Genomic DNA, 20,392 nt, shown 5'->3' with positions numbered 1-20,392 from the left:
TTCTGCTGGTTGCCTGGCAACTGGTCCCAACCAAAATAATCCAGCACATAACTCCCCATTAAACAGCAAACTATCATTTTAATACTCAAGTGTTTGTACAGATTAAACTAATAAAATGTAAGGCTGTAATTTGTGACCTTCAGAGGTGTTGGTAGATTTGCCACCTTCACACAGGCTAGCCATTTCCTGCTGTTTTTAGTGTTGCGTTGTGCTATGCTAAGCTAAGCTAACCAGCTTCTGGCTGTGCCGTCATATTTAAGATAAAAGCAAAGTAAATAACCGCATTCCTTTAAATTACTTTCCTCTTCTTTACAGGGTCAACAGGTTAGCTTGTGATCGCTCCTCATTAAAAATTCTAATATACTTACGCACATGCGGTTAAAGTAAGGTATTGTAGATCTTTCCAGGAAACAGTCCCAACTATTCCCATCACGTCTACAACTGTATGGCCTGAAGCCAATGTACAGTAGTTGAGCTGTTGCATAAGGCAGGTAGGGAGAGCCCCCACTCTAATATTTCAGAGCCCAGAGTGAGGCGGTGACACTAGAAGGTCAGGTTATATTGGATTACATTCATTACGCAGTGGCCTCCCAGGTGACAGAAAACCACTAATTGTTAGGCCGGGACTTGAAGCCGGGATTAGAGGGGCCTCACTCTTCATGTTTCTCTTTTGTTCACTGAAAGCCCTCCATGTTTTTTAAGATGGACCTTTTAAGCTTGACTGAAATCCATACCTGGGGAGTTACTGTATATGCAGGATGCTTTGGATATTTAGCATGAAAGAACAATTTCATTCTCTGATATGAAAATGTCGTTTTTTGAAGGGTGGGAGTGGTTTTAATGTCCACTCTCCATCAGTTTTGTGAGTTCTAACTTACAACAATTTCAACTACTGTCAGTCCCCACCAGTCAGTCAGAACTGAAGAGGCTTTTGGGATGAGAGGCCTTGATATAGGACTAGAAATCCTATGACTTGGATGATAGAGAATCTTCACAGACCTATTAAACAATTGCAAGTTAATCTGCAACAGCTCTTTTGTTCTCCTTTCCTTGACAATTTTTGTGTTTCCACACAGGCCACATGCACAAGCAGGGCCGTATAGTAGGTGGTTACACCGCTGCACCAAACTCCATCAAATACATTGTGTCACTGCAGAGCACCAGGGGCCAACACTTCTGTGGTGGATCATTGGTTCACAGGTACTGGGTGGTGACTGCAGCGCACTGTAACATTGGGTAAGAATGCCATCAATAAACTGTAGGGTGAAAACTCACAATTATATTTTCATGATTTCCTTGTTGGGAAGGTTACATGCCTCTTTATGTTTTAATATTATAAGTCATGCTAGAATTTTAGCTCTATGGATGGAAATGTTGGTCAGTCTGTTGGTCCACCACTTTGGTTCAGAAATATCTATAACAACTATTGAATGGATTGCCATGAAATTTGATATATGCATTCATGTTCCCCAGATGATGAATCATAATGACTTTCCTGTAGTACCACCATCAGGGTTGTAATTTTAGTACATCACAAAATACCAATGACCTCAGCTTTGTGTTTAATGCTAATCAGCAATTTTAGAATGATTTTTAAACATTTTAACATGCCAAACTAAGATTGTGAACATGGTAAACATGTCACCTGCTAAACTACATCATGTTTGTCTTTCATATTACCATGCTGACATTAACATTTAGTTCAAAGGACTGCTGTGCCCATTAGCTACCAGCATGTCTCCAGCAACCTTTGGTTTTATGAACCAAAAACTAGCTGTTAAAGGAGGGGCCATTAAACAAGAATCAAGGTTGTTTTTTCTGCCTCTTGAATAGATTATTTTCAAATGCTACTTCCCTCATAAATCTAAAATGTGACCTGACGGTTGTGTTTGAACTTTGCTCAAGGTAAAGATCTGTTTCTGAAACACTTGCATAGGCAATGACATTCTTCTGGTATTTTTTCAATAGACTCTGTAGAAGTCACTGTGTAGAGGCTAACTTGGCATGATTTTATATTGTGAGCAGATGGCCCTAACAGATGCCTAAAAGCAAACATCCATTCAGCTACGGGTAGGTAACGGTCAAAACGATGCCGCTTGATCATGATGCAAAGTAAACCTGTATACAGGCCATTGGGAAGTCAAACAGCACACAGATGCGGTCGAGTCAGCTGACCTTGACACATCATCAGTGTGTGTGCTAGTGTGTGCATGTGTGTGTGTGTGTGTGTGAGAGAGAGAGAGAGAAAAGTGTGATCTTGTCTGGATCCAGGAAATTGGCTGTATTTCTGTTATACTGTCCCAGCCCTGTCTGCACACAGAAAACCATTGTTCCCTGGCAGACAAATACTTCTGGCTTCACAGCGATCATGGTCAACCTGTGTGCACACTCTGTGACTTTGAATACTGGTCATGGTTTTTAATGTATGTCATTCAGTATCACTCCCAGCCTCCCCGCTTCAATACAAAAAAGATGAGAAAATGAGAAGCTAAAATATCACAAGCATAATCATAATTGCTTCAATTGTGGTGTTGAAAATAGACCTGTGCTGATTTTCTCTCCTCTTTTTCCCTCTTTAAGTGGTCAGCAGTGATCAAGTCTCAAGGCCATGATCCACTTTGTGTCACATTTGCTGATGAATGTGATGTGAAATTAAAATACCTTGTCTTTTAGGGCAGAGCACATGATGATCGTGGCGGGCGACTATATTGTAAATACCTTTGAGGGTACTGAGCAGTATGCTAAACCCCACAGGCTGGTCACCCATCCCCTCTACAACAGTAGCACCAACAATGCTGACATCATGCTCATTAAGGTACTGCAGAAACTGCAGAGATTTAGGCGTACAGTGCTGTCATTGTTATCAGTTTATCTCACGTTTATCTTTTCGTGCTTTTCTTGGTGTCTTTCATTGTCAACCTAAAAGCTGTCCATCAGTCAGTAGTCTCTGCAACAGTGGGCAAAACGACATAATCCATGCTTCAAAATATTTAATGTTCTACAAACATCTTTTATTTTAAAAATGTATTATTCAAAAATGAAATAAGAACAGTATCGTTATTTTGACAGCAGCATTAGTTGCTCTCTTTTTTGGCCTGCAGGGAAAGCAGAACAAACTGCACACAAAACACATATTATCACCTTATAAACACAAACATTAGCAAATAGTTGCCTATTTACTCATCCAGCTAACATAGAGAAACTTTAGCACTGATTTGTGATTGTGTCTCTGGTGACCTCAGAAATGTAAGTGCAATATTCACTTTCCTCTTTTATCTGTTTTGGTCTCCACCAGCTCCTGACAAAAATATCTGGCTATTACGCTGCTAAATGTTCCAGTATGTTCAGCAGCTAGTTGCTAACTTTGTCTGGCTGCTATTTGATGCTAAGTAGTTTAGAGTGACTTCATCAGAGCTGCTTGCTGTAGCAGGAAATGGTGTTGAGAGCAGAGTTATGGGCATTTGATCTATTGTCAATAAAGAAAATATAGATTAGTGCAGCTTTAATAACTATCAAGATAATATGTATTCTGATAATGTTGAACAAGATAACCCAAGATACTGTAATTTTCATACTGTCACATGCCCACATGGAAACTCTCCGCTGATTTTCTGTCCAGTTGCGGGCCCCCATGGTGCTGAACAAATACGTGTCACTGGCGCCTCTTCCCAGACAGGGGACAGGTGTGGTCGAAGGCCAGGTGTGTCGGGTGTCTGGGTGGGGCTATAGCAGTCTTGGTGGAGGTCAGGCCCGCTTCACCCTGAGGACGGTCACATTGCCCATTGTTTCGACTGCGAGATGTAACAGCAGCGAGTCCTTCAACGGAAACATCACAGTAAACATGATCTGTGCCGGCTACAGGACTGGAGGGAAAGATGCATGCAAGGTACAGGGAACAAATGCTATTATACCTTCTTTCATTAAACTCAAGCAATTATTCAGAACAGTCTCAGCTTTTAGGTAAGTGGGCGTTGCACATTAATGGCTGTCCAATCTGGCCCATGGTGAAAAAAGCCATTAAAATTGTTTTTGAAATAATAAATTCTCTAAGGCACTGGCCTGAGTTCCCAGTGTATATCAAATAGCACAAGGTCATCCTCTTTTCATCAGCTCACATTATAGCAAAACAATAACACAGTTTTGGGAAGCTTATCCCCATGACAGTTTGAGGATAGAGTTCATCATGTCAGTGTTGGTTCAGCTACAAGCTTTTATTAAGCAGACGTGGCAATCCACCCTCAGGAATTGTATTAGTTATGATGGTTGCAGAAGAGGTATAAAAGCAACCTTGAAATAGCATCAGGATGGAATACCTGTGCTGTGATATTGAGATACAGTCATTTGCAATCGCAGACAACTGCATGCTCAGATGTGATTATTTGGATCATATAAGAATCTCTGCCCCAGCTTTTGGTGTGAGAAGGAAATTACATGAAATTCAATGTGTGATATACCAGTAGGCTGTATTTTGCCTTAGGTAAGGAACTGAATGACTAATTAAAAAGTGCTATATTTAACGCTACAGTAGGCAACTTTGTGTGTTGGCATTTCCAAGTAGCAGCAAGAGCTTACCTTATGAAATAACGATGGTTTAAAATCCTTCTTTATCACAGTAATCCTGGAAAGTGGCATCAATAAACTGGGGGCTTCTCTCAGACTGTGTTGACGGCCAGCCACATTTTGTCAGTTTTAAATCTTATAGTCTGTTGGCCACTTCAAATGTGCCATAAAGATCTCCCTTTAGTCACAAAAAAGTCACAGGGTAAAGTCACAGGCTTTCTCTTCCAGTTCATTTACATTTACATGAAACACCATGATTTTATATAGATTTTTCAGAATGGAGATTGTGCTTTAAACTAAAACTGACCGTAACATTCTTCAGTGATATTTCCTAATCTACCTCAAAGAGGTGACCTGACATGACTGAGACATTTGAGCCACTGGAGTAGTAAAAACCTCTTGATGGTTGCCTTCAAGGCCCCACAGCTCAGACTCTTTGTATAATTCAGTGTATCCTGTAACACCAATCAAGGACTATCCAAGAAGGGTTGAATCAAGGGCAACTGGACTTGCTTATACTCCTGGATGAGCACTGAAACGTCTTCAGGTATCTTCAACCCAGTCCAGTTGCCCTTGATTCAATCCCTCTTGGGTAACCATGACTGCAAATCTCCACAGACAGCAGTCAAAAAAAGGAGCTTCACAGCAACACCTGTGTGAGACTGGTTTTCCATGAGGCATATTGTGACATGGTAACTGATGGAGAATATGGTCTTGTCCTGGTCCTGCAGGGTGACTCCGGCGGACCACTGGTGTGCAGGGGCCGCGTCTATGGCTTGGTCTCCTGGGGAAACGGCTGCGGAGATGCTAAATTTCCAGGAGTCTACACAGCTGTGTCCAAATTTCGCCGGTGGATAGACCAAACCATCTATGGGTCCCATTTGCGCTGCACCAAATACTGAAAAAAAAAAAAATGAAACTAAGACCATTTCATGTCTAAAAATGTTTGAGCTGGCATAGAACAAAGGTGATTCTTTGGAAAATATGCAGAGCTTCCCCTGAACCACTGATAAACAGATAGATAGTCTTTATTGTCCCAAAGGCAGATTTGTTTTCATAGTCAGTTCTGCTCTTATTGTTCTGATAATCTTTTGAATAATGGTGATCCATCTCGTATTCTCAGAGTATTTAGCTGTGAACATTGATCTCTGCCAGCTACAGTAATTGTGGGATCCACTACATGGGACAAACCTATAGTTCATTAAAAAAAAGACAAATTTAGACAATGTGTGAAATATGTTGTCTCAAAATGAAATGGTGAATATCTAGAATGAACTTTAGTTTGACTTTTACACACGTACTCAGCTGAAAAAAAATCTGTGCCGTTATTTTTTCCGCATATATTTTGAATTCGTGCATCACCAATCTATTTTTTTCCAGTCAGCTTATTATTTTGAGCAGTGGGGTACATACATGAACACACACACACACACCAAAAATTTTTTTGGTCATTTCACACGAGAGGTTTCTCAGGCCTATTTGTCTTGTAAAAGCGCTTGATACGGCACAGTCACTCAGCCTTGCTGTCATTTTGCCCCAGTGGACACCTGTAGAATTGCAACGAAAAAAATCCCTTGTGGCTCAAAAAGCATTTTCCCCATAGATGTCTTTTATGATTTTTAAACCATATAAGTTTATATTTTTTTAAACTATCTCAGAACCAAGTAAAACAAGGTTTATTTTTCGCGATGCCATCACGACATGAAGTCTATGGGCCAGCAGGAACACACAAGTGGGGTCAGCAGGGGAATCACTGATGCACATGAGTAGTGCAACTCCTATGTTCATGTGTCCTCCAACTCAACTTCCAAGATCATTGTCATTGTCACCTGTACATGAAACAACATGCACCCAAAAACACACCTCCCTGCACTGTTTAAAGTAGGGCTTTTTTCTGGTGTGAACGCAGCATTGATTTCTGGATAAGGATCATGGGTTTTTGAGTACTACTGATAAATAGTGGCAGGGGGTATTTTTTCCCTGAACTTCAACTTTGTTGCTTTTTTACTCGTAAATATTTAAATACTTGAAACATAGTTTTGCTTTAAAAAGGCACGATAATCGGAAAAAAATACAGAACATAAATCAGCTGTGTTGAAAATACAACCACATACTGTGAAGCAATGTTTGTGAAAGAGTTGTTATTGAGATGTTCTGATATGAAAGGTGAGCCTCTGATAAAATCATGGCTTCTCCAAGTCCACAGGGAGTAGGTGTGTCACGACTGCACCTCCTTTATGAATAGTTGAAGGCATACTAAAGTTAGTTCTGCTGCAGGCTCGGGTATTGCCTTTCATTTCATTGTCTGTGTAACGATATTTGATTAAGTCCCTCTGAGAAAGGATGGTCATAATGTCAAGATTTAATACCTTTCCACTTCTCCATGTACATTACTGTGTATCTGTTTTGTAAGACTTTCCCATTGTGCTGCTGTTAGGGGACAGATTTATGTTAACAGTACAGACAGCTGTGGGTAATAAGCCCAGTGAGAATTTGTTGCAACGTAAAAACAATCCCAGGAGACTTCATCTAACAAAGCCTCCTGTTTTCATACCACCCTCTGATCTGGTAACTTTGCACCTTGTGTGATAACAAAGCACTAAAATGTTCTTAAACTGGATCCTATAAGGTTTGATGATGTTGTCTAGCATGAATCATCATTTTATCCATGAAAATTTAAAGAATAAGGTCACTGTAGGAAAACCAGACTTTATGTCATATCTCTGTGTATGTGTGTGTGTGTGTGTGTGTGTCTGTAATCGATATATTTAGGAATCTGATTAAAGATCAACCTTTTTTGTTTCTTTTAAAAATCTCAGTGTGATGTTTTGTGTAGTTATCTGGTCAATTTACTGAGTAAAACCTGGAACTCCCTCAAGTCTGGAACATGTTTAGTTATGAAAAAAAAAAAAAAAATCTGGTCCAGGTTTTACTCAGCAAATTCCAGATAGTTTCATATCAGTGTATCTTAGGTCAGGTCCTTAATCCCATTTTCCATTCCATGACATCTTCAACCTCCGTCCAACTCTTCCATATTTTTCACTATAGTTCTCTAGAAATCGTGGTGGAAACAGGTGAAAGCAGCGCAGGCCCTCAGGACTGAGCTGGAAGTACGCCATGGGGCCAAAAGTCACATCCCCAGTCTATGAAAATACTGCCATCCTCTGGTGAGGTCTGGCTCGGTGGATGCATGGACTGTATTTAACCACAAAATAACGTTCGTAAAAAAAAAAATTGTAGAAGAAAAAAAAATGGAAGATTTCACATGTCAAACTTGTCGAGTGGTGGCGCGTAAAACGACGTTTTCCTTAAAAAAAAAAAAAAAAAAAAAGATCTCGCATTTACGTGCCATCTTTGAATATACAATCGCCATTTGTTTGATTCCATCTAGATCCCGGAGAGTGGAGCATTTGCACGCCACGACTCCAACTGGAAGCTTCTCTGGGCTGCACCAGAAAACCCCCAGTACAGACAAGCTCCCTCGCCAGGTCTCCCCGGGATCCGTGTTTTGCATCGCTCCCCAATTTGCATTTCTTCCTCAGATTTTCCGTGCGACGGGTTCAGCCGCTCGAAACCAGCGGGCGCTCCACGGCTCTATTGTACGTGCGCCTCCATTTCCAAGCAATACGCGCAGAGAGGGAGAGGGAGAGAGAAAGAGAGAAAGAGAGAGAGGGAGAAAGAAAACCTCTGGAAATTTTGAATAATGTTGCCGAAGCTCCACGAGCGAGGAAACTGAGGACATTTTTTTTGATTTACTGTTATTTCTGTTGCGTACCTACGAAGACAGACACGTGTCTTCGGGGTAAACAGAAAAGGGCTAGATCGTGTCAGCAGATTGCATTGTGTGTGTGTATGTGTGTGTGTGTGCGTGTGTTTTTTTTCTCCCCCCTTTTTTGTTTGTTGAAGACGACCGAGTTCAAGCTTGGCGACGAGCTATACATTTCAGTTTGTGCGCCTTGGTGATAAAGACGCATTTGGAGATGTCGGAAGTGCTGCCTTTCAACGAAGAAAAAATGAGTCATTATGGAAATGAGGGCGACGAGGGACACCTTTCCTTCACCTGTCGTCTTCAAGACACCAACAACTTCTTCAGCGGCTCACAGAATAAACGTCCGCCGAAACTCGGGCAAATAGGCAGGAGCAAACGGGGTAATTATATAATTAAGGCGTGTGTTTTTTTTTCGTGTTTGGTGATTTGTATTGAATGCGCACATAGGTTACTAGTAGAACCATAATTGAGGATGTCACCGTGGTGAAGCCAGATAGGCAACACCGCTGCTTTGACGTGGTGTTCAGTGTAGTGTAAGATCAGAGATGCTGTCTATTGTTTGCATGCGTGTGGGATGTATGGGTTTTTTTAAATATTCTGTTCGCATTGCAACACAAGTTGGATGCGCAGTGCGTGCCGTTAAATGCCTCCTGAATCCCGCTCAACAGAGTTGTGCTGAATGCCCCCTCCCCATATGAATGTTTGGTATAAATGAGATTCAAATGCTGTGTAACTACGATTTTATTTATTTATTTATTTTATGTTTGCATGATAAATTCAGACTGTTTATGTGTTTTGCATGTGTGTGTCCTGATGAAACGCACGAGATGGATCTGTGAGAATTGAGGCTCACTTGTGGTACATACATGCACAGGCAAGCACACACTTGAACGTACAGCGGTGAACAGACACAACATCAATAGACCGTGGTGAAGAGGCAGACGTGCAAGAATTGCATCTGTAAGGTGCACAGAGAGAAGACACGCAGGAATTCAGATTCACAAATGTGCATCACACACAGACTCTCTCTCTCTCTCTCTCTCTCTCTCTCTCTCTCACACACACACACACACACACACAGAGTCAGTTTTCTCCTTTTGCATGCTCTCACTCTTTCATGTGTGCACACACCACTTGTGCTCACACAGTGCAGTGCTAATGGTCCTGGGCTTTAAATGCCCCCCTGTCAAGTCGGTGGTGAATTTTCAAGACGCCACAACAAGATGAGTCCAGTACCCACCCCCCCACCCCTCATTAACTCTCTCCCCCTGTCATCCACAGTTGTGATCGAGGATGAGAATGGCGAAGATGAAGCACTGAAAAATGGAGAGAAGACCCCGGCAGAGGCTTAGAGTGCTCGGCTCACCGACGCCCCCCACCCCCCACCCCCACCTCTCCCTCTCCCCACCTCTCCCCAAAAGACACTCTTGAAATTTTTTATGGCGATATTTACTAGTTTTAATCCAAAGACACTGTATATAAGCACTTTCTCTCATGTGGCAGCAAGCAGCACTTCCACACCCTCCTCTCTCTGTCAGTCATGGCCATCCGGGTGACACGACACTGGCAGGGGCGGGAGATGGCAGCAAAGGAGACCCCCAGGTGGACCCCCCTCCCCAGCACACACACACACACACAGACACACACACACACTCACAACCACACACATACACAAACAAACGCCCTCGATTACAGGGTTTCGCCATAAATCCAGAAGCGGAGAAGACAACGGGGGGGGGGGGGGGAGGAAACGCTGTCGAAATGCAGAAATCAGGGACAGGATACAGAAATAAATCTAATATAAAAACTAAAGCACACACTTCTCCTATATCCTATCAATCAAACCTATGGTACCATTCTTTCTTCTCTTCATTTTGATCGATGGCAAATGAATAACAGAATTTGTAAATATGGAAAGGGTAGCCCATATTTTCTTGCACAAAGTGGGAATCGGTAAACTGGTTTGTTCTCTGTGTTGAAGACTTTATTTATTGATCCTTTGGAATATGTCTTTTGCAGTGACTTACGGCGCGAGGGAGTGTTTTTTTTGTATGTCGAGAAAACTTTGAGCGAGCGAATGAGAGTGATATTTTTTTTCACTTAACAATCCTTGATGTTGCCTGAGTGTTTTTTGTTACCATATTTTGCAGCTAATGAGTCATTTATATACAGTGTACCTCCCACCTGTTTGTAAGCTTCCCAGGCTTTCACCTGGATTGGTTGATACTGTAACTTGACTGTACACACCCTATTGATAAACTATTTATATTGCATTGTGCATTATCGTGTGTGCCAAAATCTCAAGAGGGATATACTGTACCGGATAACTTGTTCTTTTTTTGTGCTTTATACATTTACTCATACAGTTGAGTTGTTTTGTTGGGTTGCCATTTTTTAGGGCTCTTTCTTAAAACACTGAAATACCAACTCATGCATGGCAAATATAAAATCATGCATGCACGGCAGAAGTTCTGAAACTCTTGTGTATTCTTGAAGCACCTCGTATACAGCTTTGAATGACAAACCTCGAGAAACAGTCTTAATTCTGCGTTGTACTGTACGATTCACACTGATTTGTACAGTGGCCTAATATCTTGTAATAAAGATTATGACGAAGTACTATTTACCGTTTAGTGTTGATTGTGGTTTACAATAAGGAATGATGTACTTGATGTTGCTTTTTGTTTTTTAAACTGTTTTAAAACTGTAGCAAAAACACAAAAAATCTAGTTTTGTATCAGAAAGATAAAGACAATAGCAAATAGCTTGGCTGACTTTTGGATATGTTCCTTGTACAGTTCCCCCTGTTGTTATTGGATTGCTCATGTGACTGCCAAGGAAAGTCAAGTCAGCATTTTCCACTGTGAGAAAGTAGCATCCCTTTCCTTGGAAAGATCAGATATGGAAGGAGACAGAAATGGGAAGAAAGATGAGGAAATAATCTCATCAAGAATTTGAAATCTACACTTGATTTGTTTAAAGGAGAGTTGAGACACTCGGCTCGGACAACTGCGCAACAGACTCCGATCTCATAAAGTGCTACAGTATTGCAAATGATTCTGTGGGGAAAATGTACACCACTGCTTCCCAATGCAATAAATGTCTGTTTGCATCTAAAATCTCAGCTCTTCTCTTTAATCAAGTCCTCCCTTTAACTCCATTGCCAGAGATGTAAATGGTGCAGGGGCACCGAGGCATGAGGAACACTGATGAGACGTGACATTTCCAACTCTGCTGTGGTGACTAAATGATTCATGTTATGTGACGAGCCTCTGTCAGCGTACAGCATCTTAAACCTGTGGACTGCTGGGATGTGTGCTGGGAACACATATGTGCGCATACACACAGGCACACACGTGTCCATTTCAGCTCCAACTGCAGGCGAGACTAACATACTGCTAGTCTCTCCCTCCCCAGTCTTGACAGACATGAAAGGGGCTGCCTGGGCCGGGTACCATGGTAACAGATGCACCTTGCACTCGATGGGTGCTGCGGTGGGTTTCAGTGCAGAATAGTCTTCCCTGAGCCTCGGCTTGATACCATCGCTATCTTTAATGGAATGTTCTCCATTCTCTTATCTCTGCCCTCTTCTCTCAAGACCCCCATTCACTCAGTGGCGTGACCGCATTATCCTGCCAAAATAGTCCCTTCTTCCAAGACGGCAGTCAACCATGACGATGGCGCTTACTGCAGTAACAGCCTATCCCCTCACGCAGGATGAGAGGATGTTACATTTAGAGAGTAATGCTTTATGATTGTCTGTGCGGTGGATTCTTTCTTCCACAATGTTGCAGTGAAGGCTTGATATGATTGGACCATGTGTGGCTATGATTAGTCTTAACACAGGGTCACATACTATACCCATACAGTCAAACCTGTAGGACTTGAACGGAAATATGCTGCTGAAAGAGTGAAGAGGAAAAAGACAACCACAGCGCAATAGTCCTGCCGTAAATACCAATTTGGTAAAGCTCATAATGTCCAGGGCATTTTTGAGGCTGCTATCTGCCATGCACACTGCTCATTAAGTGTCTGTGCTTTTTCTGTTTTTTTGGCATTACATCCTCATGATTTTTGAAACTTTTCTCCGTCCTGCATTACATAATTTTGCAGTGATTGCAACAGACACAGCAGCAATCTGGGCAGTGTGCACCTATAGTAAATCACAACTACAAATGCAGCTACTCGTGTGACTCATAAGTAGAGTACTGACTACCAGCATGGGTCTAATTCAGCAGAGGTTTGAAAGGAAGAGTGGATTTTCTTAAGACAGCTAACAGAGTGTCAAAGAGGCTGAAGAGTCACCATCTGAATTGCTGAATTGCAGGTGCATCACTCTCTAACACTGCAAAATTACACTGCATCGTAATAATCATGACAACCAAGCACCAAACACAGAAAAATGGCATTAGCAAAGAGGAACAGGTGTCACATGTGAACTCACACAAACACTGACAGACTACATGTAATACTTTTCTTCTGCCAGTTTGAATGATTTGACCAATATATCAGTTTGATAAAACTAAAGGTGCTATATGTAAGTTTTTGCTATTGCTACATGGCCAAAGTTATCAAGAAGAGCTGTTTACTTACGAGTCTAGAAGAAATCGGGTGCATCAAACTTCATTCCTTTACTAGCAAGGAAGGCAACACCAACATTAACTCCTGTTTTGCCTCTATTTCTATCACTTTGCTTCCAATGAAGTTAGCCCTGGCACATCCTGTCTCATAATACCACTCTGTGCCTGCCCTCAGTCCAACTTGAGAGGAGTAGTGCTGTCCAGAGGATGTATTCTGACTTCTCATATTGTAAAGCAACAATAGCTGAAGCTCATGGTAAGTAAACAGCTGTTAATGCAAATGTTAGCTATATAGCGATGGCTAAATTTACATGTATCACCTTTAATTGATGCACATTTATAAAAAACATACTCAGGAGTTTTTGGAGTCTATCAAATGTCTTCCACGTAATCTCCTTTCCAATCTGTTGGGATATTCTTGGCATTATTTACCAGATTTATTGGGGATGTGCTCAGACTTAACTGTATCTGTATTATAAAAACTGAAATTTTGTCCCACAGACTTCAGACAACAATGCAACAGAATAAACCTCATCCAGCCACAATCTGTAATGTAAAGTTTTTCAAAAAGTCTCCTCTGACTGAATCACATTCTGCTTTATTTTCCTAAATTTCTCTCCAGCATTTGTCCCACACAAATATTTTCATTATTCAGGTATGTCAAAATGCTAAGTAGACTGCAAAGTAGACTTCATGTCTAGGTTCTACCTTCTTACTGTCCATCTCTCTCACAAGTGACAGCCACATTACCTGTTATCACAATAGACACCCAGATTATCAGCTAATTAAGATAACATGGCTTAATATATCCATCTTACATAAGTAACACATATTCCTATTTAAACGTAGGGACTTGTCTCAACTGCAGGTTATTAGTTTATCACAGGCACCCACAAAGCTGCATCCTTAGACTGGTCTTAATGCTGTTATCACTGAGATACAGCAGATGCTGCTCACCTCAGGCTGGCCAGATCAGTTCAGATTCAAGCACACACTTGAGCTGGGTGGCCATTGCTGCTGGAAGAGGCTCAAAATTACACTTTACAACGAATAGATCCTCCATCATTGTCATTAATGTAATGGGAAGCTTTTTATCAACTAACTCAGTCACTATTTGGATAATATTATGGCAAATGGGTTTTGTAGTGAGGACTGATGAGAGGCTAATCACTGGTGCTGTGAAAGGGGGCTGACAGAAGTCAAGCTCTGGATAGCTGTTAGGTTACATAAGCTCTGACAGGTGTAGAAGAAGAGGGAGACAGAAGAAAAAGAGGAGCGACATGAAGGTATAAAGGAGAAAGAAACATTCATGGGAGGAAGAGAGGGAGAACATACATAGGTCACTGATCCCAGGGGGAAGACCACACCCTTCAAGCTCCTTGTAAGCTACACACACACACAAGATAATGCACACTGTACACACACAAACACACAGACACACAGACACACAGACACACACATGCTGGCCAGACTGATTTTCACAGCCGCTGCTCTGGGTTCCTGAATCTGACCTTTGTGTCGTCGCAGGGAAATACCCACGGTGACCTCACATGCTGAAGTGCTCACTGGGAAAATCACCTCCCCCTTTTTCTTGGTGTGAATCAATGGGCTTTATGTGATGCAGTCATAGAATATGTGCGACATGCAAACGGCTGAAGCAACATTTGCATTTCATTCCACTGCATGTGTGCACATGTTGATACATTTATTCAGATCTTTGCTATTTTTGTGTCCATGAATGTGTGTGTGTGTGGTGGCAAAGCTCAATTGGCATTGGGATCAGGTATTCTCTCGGTGATTGAGACCCTGCTGGGAATTCACAAGGACAAGCTCTGATAAGAGGTGGAAAAGGAAAATGCAGTCCTGGTTGGAAAAATAAATAAATATCTCTTTCGACACCACAACAGCATATGCTGCCGTTTCCCACGTGGGGTTTTATGTCAAGTGTGTTTTTTTGGGCAGAACTGAATCAGAGCATTTGACCAAAAAAAAAAACAAAACAACCCTGCCTATGATATGATGGTGAAACCCACTTTGGTTGCAGCTAAATCGTGATTGCAGATGACGTCAATCTTTCAAGCAAGTTCCCTCTCAGATATCAGTCCAAAAACCCTGAATCCCACCCAAATTCTGGCACTGTGGACCTTGTCCTCACGTATTGTGGTTGTCTGAAAAAGGCAAAGAGTCCAGATTTAACAGATGGGAGTGTCAGGACAGAGTCATAACAATGGACAAACAGCCAAAAAGACAGACATGTGAAGGACCACTCCGCATTGACATTAAACACTCTCTCTCTGACTGTTTTCCAAGGGAAGTGAAGAGGAGAGCTGGAGAAGGGATGAGGGAAGAGGAAGGGCGGCAGGCGGGCAGACAGGCAGGCAGATCGGAAGAGAGTGGGAGAGCGGCACGAGAGGGAGATGAGGAGATAAGAGAGATGGAGAGCTAGGAGAGAAGGACGGAAAGAGAGGGATAAACAAAAGTGAGAGTAGAGAGGAAGAGAGAGGAAGAGAGACAGAGGCTCAATATGATGAAATGAATGCCAGGGAGAAACAGTTCAGACCCACCAGATGGTTACTATAGCAACCACATCCCCAGTCTCTCTCTCTCTCTCTCTCTCTCTCTCTCTCTCTCTCCCCCTCTCTCATTCTCCATCTCTCGCTCTCTACCTAGTTGCTTTGTTGCTGCTTTAAGTCTGTGGAGGGAAACCAACGGCTGAGAGAGACAGCTTTTTTACATTTTGGTGCAGTGGCATCGTAAAGCCTCATAACCAACTTTACATGCTCGTGTTCCTACTTGTGTACATTCAGCATGATGTTATTCTCTGCTCGCAGGTTGTGTTTTTGACAGCAGATTTTTGTCGAATGCGCTGTGTCAACCGGATGCAGTTTTTTTTAATCCCTCCTGTGGAACAGTTCTGAACAAAAGCTTAGGTAGTTAGGAGTGATTAGCCATGCTTTACAGTGCAGTGCACCAGCGCGGGGTCATAAACAGTTCAAGGAAGAGTCTCTTGTCACTCTAATAAATGCCTTGTTTTACCTTTGACCCTGCCTCACTTCACCAACACACAAGTGTCTACTGTATGTTCAAATGCGGAAGGTTTGTACTGTGAAGCTGTAAACACCGCAGACAGATTGAGATGCTATAAGCGTTCTCCTCAAGCTCAGCAGCAGTGCACTACAGTTTCATACACAGAATGGGCATCAGATGTCTCCGTCGAGATCGTTTTCTCCCCTGCAACGAGCAAAACCCCCATTAAATACGCACGCACGCACACACACACACAAGAAATATGCATGCTCACAAATGCAGCCAGGCACCATTCTCGCACGCCCTGCACACACACACACACACACATCGTGCACGCAGACACCAGCCGGGAAATAACCAAACTGGGATACACAACAAAGGGAAGAGCTCGTGGGCCCCCCAGCTAATCTCATGCACAGAGATAATTTTCAAAACAGAACAAAATGGTGGGCCCATCTCTCAGTGGCAGAGTGGGTCTCCGCAGGGCCCCCGGGGCGGGATGGCATGTAACTGTGTACGCGTGCCTCCTGAATAAAAGATGCTGACCTAGATGGAAATCCGCCATTGGTCACTTAATTTGTCCTACATGTGTGATTGGCTCGTGCCCAAACATACAATATAGCTGTCCAATCGGCAGAGAACAGAGGTGGTCATGTATGTGGGGAAAATGTTGCTTAAACGTTACCAACAGGTTTACATAGGAATTGATAGAAAAAAACCAAAAAACATTTTAAATGAGCATTTGAGCTGTGTTTGAAAATATAGTGTATATATTGTTAATATATCGCAAGTTTACCAGCTTGCAATTTGTCCTTGTTCTTCATATCAGTCTCTTTGTAGTGTATATATGTTTTTCCTCCCCAGCTTCCCCCCCATAAAAAACCTTTTTTTTTCACCTCTGGGGCTTTATCCTGTGTACATCTTCAAAGACAGAATCATAAAAGAAAACATGAGAAGGAAGGATTTTTAGTTGCTCCATCATCAACTAACATTACACAGTTCACTGATGCAGATTGGATTCATGCAATGTGCCAGTACTGGACCACGTGGGCCTAAACATAGTACATATGTCTCCAGGTCTGTGAGCATGAATGAGCCCGACTGAAGGGGTGTTTTGTATCAACACTGTACTGAGCCCTTCTACATTATTAATATGCAATTTGACTGCCCGCCATCAATAAATTATTAAGGAATTGAAAATTGTTGAGCTGGGGCTTGACAGCCTTGAAGCTCTTTGGCCCCGGTAGATGAATGAGCGCGGCCGCATGATTGTCAATGACTGTTGAACTCCAAACTAAACGAATAAATGAAGAGTCTGCTTAATCTTTTCTCTGTTTTTTTCTTCTTCAAAGAACTCAAGGCTATTTAGCTCCCACCAAGTGTTATGTAATAATCCAGCTGTTTACTGAGTGGATTGGTTGGGTTTAGTGAGAGCTGGGTCTTCCCTGGAGAAAGAAGGGAGGCTGGATCCAGATGCTTGTGGTTGCCTGTCCAACCTTGGGACTAACACTGCGTTGGCTCCTGGAGGCTCAGCACAACATGCTGATACCTCTCCCACACTGTAGTGTTAAATCCAATCACATAAACTGATCTTTAGTGTCAGACATTGTATTTCAGTCATTTGAAATATTCCATTGGATCACTGACTTTTGGGTAAACATTTATTGCAATGGTCTAACATGATGCAATACCTAACCCTCACATTTGATACACTACCTAACATAGTTAAGACCAACAGGTGGATCCACACCTGGGGAGCGATTACAACCCAACAAGGAAGTAGTGATGATGATTTATAACAATAGTCTTTCAGTAAAATAAACTATTCACTGGAAAATAATTATCTTATCCTACCATTAAGACACTGTGAACATACAGTATCTCTGTGACCTTTGTCTAACCTTACTTCCTCAGGACTGATGGTCTGATTGGAAATGTTTTACAAGTTGTATGTGTCATATTCTGAAACTTTGGTTCCTCACTGAATTGAAATAAATAAGAAACAAATAGCAGTGTTTTTTAAATGTCAATTAGAAAAGTAATTTTAGGTCATAGCAAAGGCTCAAGCTGTTTCCAGCAAGTGCCCCCATTGTCTTATGAGACATATAATAGAAAAAATATATATTTTAAAGAGTTAAATATTATATATATATATATATAAATATTGTACTTAAAGTAAGTTCCGTGAACCATCATACACAACATTTTCTGTAGTTTAAAATCTAAACCTGTGCATAAATGTCCATGTGCAATGACTAATATCACTGATCTGAATAGCATTTACTTTATTAAACAGACAGTACTTTGTAAAACAGTCAGGCCTATAATATAAAGGTTAGGGTTCTGACTCTGACAACAGAAAGCCGCTCTATCCACATTGAAATTCCTTGGTGATGTCCACTCTGCACCATCAGCCTCTCTGCCTAAGCCTCAGGAATACCAACCAGCTGTCAGACCCTTCCTCTCTCTCTCTCTCTCTCTCTCTCCTTCTTGCCCTCTCACATACTATCTCACTTTCTCTATCTTTCTCTGTATGCTCTCTCTTGTTGACACAAAACAAGTGCTGCATCACCATTTTAATTCTGGCGTGGGTGTGCAGGTTCTGTTTTTTTTTTTTTTTTTTTTTGTCTTGCTAGAGATGCATGGAGCAAGCAGTGAGGAGCCGGCGCAGAGCAAAGGATCAGGGGTATGAATCTTAATGACTTCTACCAGAAGAAAGTAGGGAGAAGAGGTCTGGGGAGAATCCGCCCTTAATCTCCCTCTTTCTCCCTCTGCTTGTCTCTCTCTCTCTTATGGACCCGTGCACACAGCTTGTCTGTGTTTACAGGATTTGTCTCCCTTTGATTCTGATTAATTGGCTCACGATGGACAACCAAGGACCTGAACACTGCCATGTTAAAGACAGAGAGAACAAGACAGAGGAAACAGACTCCTATTGCTGCATAGTTTCACACAAAGTTTTTCCATCACTACATAGTTGTAGTACCAAAGCCATATCTTATAATGGAATCATACTGGTAGCCATTTTGAGAAAGATGCAGGTACTGATTACCTTGTCAGACTTTTAGACCCCCAGATATCATTATTGAGACAGCTCTGATTAATGGGAATCAGACCAGACAATGATGTTTTAGATACTCAGCGTCCACCTTTAAATAAGTGAGGAGAAGGTCCTTTCCTGTTTCAGAATGACACTGCTCCAATCCACAGAGCGAGGTAAAATAACAGTTTTCCCAGGTTGGTGTAGAAGAACCTAACTGGCTTGCACAGAGCCCTGGCCTCAACCCTGTTAGAATGAACTTGTTGGCCAACAAGGTCCAACATCAGTGGACCTTACTAACATTCTTGTAGCTGAGTGGCAACAAATTCCTGCAGCCAGGATCCAAAATTTTGTGGAAAGCCCTTTGTGAGGCTTTAATAGCAACATATTAATGCCCATGGTTTTGAAATATGGTGCTTAGTGCTGCAACTAATGATTGTGTTCATTATTGATTAATCTGAAGATTATTGTCTTGATTAATTATCACGTCTATAAAAATGTTAGAAAATAGTGGAAAATGCTAGTTTTAATTTCCCACAGCTGCAGGCGACGTCTTCAGATGTATTTTCAGTTTACTATCATGTGTCACAAAAAACAAAATAAAATCATCACAGAACTTTACAGACTAATTTTCTGTCAATGGGCTAATCAATTAATCAATTCATTTCTTGTATATTTTCAATCCTACCACAGTAATGGGAAGAGACTTTTACCCTATGACTACAACACATCTAATCCATCACACAATCAGTCCCGGTATGTATGGAGGGCAGCTAATGCTCATTTTCTATCAGCTCGCCTGTTTCTGAGTTGTCTAAACCTGCTATCTTTTGTTAAGTTCTGCCTGTCTGTACTTGCCAGCACGTTGTCTACTGCCAGTCTGACTTCTTGTCCTTATTGAAAGGGCTGAAATTTTACCTCTCCTTTGTCCTCATGATTTGTGCTATAGACTGTTACATCTTACCTTATATCTAATCTGAACAATCTTTTGTGGTTGGCCACAGAGGGTAAGACTGGATTCCTAATTACGTTTCATTTATTCACTAATTGTCTCTAAGTAGACATTTCTATTTCATATAATGGGGGGCCTTCAGAAATAAAATCAGTTGATGATTATATGACACAATCTAACACTTTCACATTTGCCTCCAAACTAAAAGCACACTGACCACTGGTGAACTGCTTGTTCACCCCCTCACAGTTCAAAATTGCCTTGAGGCAATGTATGAATGATTGAATGAATTACTGAATTAATTTTTTATATTTGTGTCATACCATTGAAATGGACTATCCCACATGGGATTACATGACACATGATAATATCACACAGAAGGAAAGACTTCCGGCAGTTGACATTGATGTTGCAAAGGAAAAAAAATGCTGCATACCATACATTTTACATTTTACAAAGGAAAG

General features: G+C 41.6%; 2 protein-coding genes across 2 annotated transcripts; both read left to right on the top strand.

Annotated features, from left to right (window-relative positions):
• The first annotated feature begins 1,038 nt into the window (after window positions 1-1,038).
• LOC108884060 (trypsin-like) lies at window positions 1,039-7,863 on the top strand. Its single transcript, XM_018677708.2, has 4 exons — window positions 1,039-1,236; window positions 2,674-2,815; window positions 3,620-3,886; window positions 5,292-7,863. Exons 1-4 carry the CDS (start codon window positions 1,082-1,084, stop codon window positions 5,460-5,462), a joined length of 735 nt encoding a protein of 244 aa, XP_018533224.2. The 5' UTR covers window positions 1,039-1,081; the 3' UTR covers window positions 5,463-7,863.
• Window positions 7,864-7,958: 95 nt separating this feature from the next.
• camk2n1 (calcium/calmodulin dependent protein kinase II inhibitor 1) lies at window positions 7,959-11,448 on the top strand. Its single transcript, XM_018677711.2, has 2 exons — window positions 7,959-8,709; window positions 9,611-11,448. Exons 1-2 carry the CDS (start codon window positions 8,541-8,543, stop codon window positions 9,679-9,681), a joined length of 240 nt encoding a protein of 79 aa, XP_018533227.1. The 5' UTR covers window positions 7,959-8,540; the 3' UTR covers window positions 9,682-11,448.
• The last annotated feature ends 8,944 nt before the right edge of the window (window positions 11,449-20,392 follow it).

Source organism: Lates calcarifer, linkage group LG12, assembly GCF_001640805.2.
Source record: "Lates calcarifer isolate ASB-BC8 linkage group LG12, TLL_Latcal_v3, whole genome shotgun sequence".
Classification (NCBI taxonomy): Eukaryota; Metazoa; Chordata; class Actinopteri; family Centropomidae; genus Lates; species Lates calcarifer.
The sequence above is the reverse complement of the archived record's forward strand: the minus strand, read 5'-3'. Positions and strand labels throughout refer to the sequence as shown.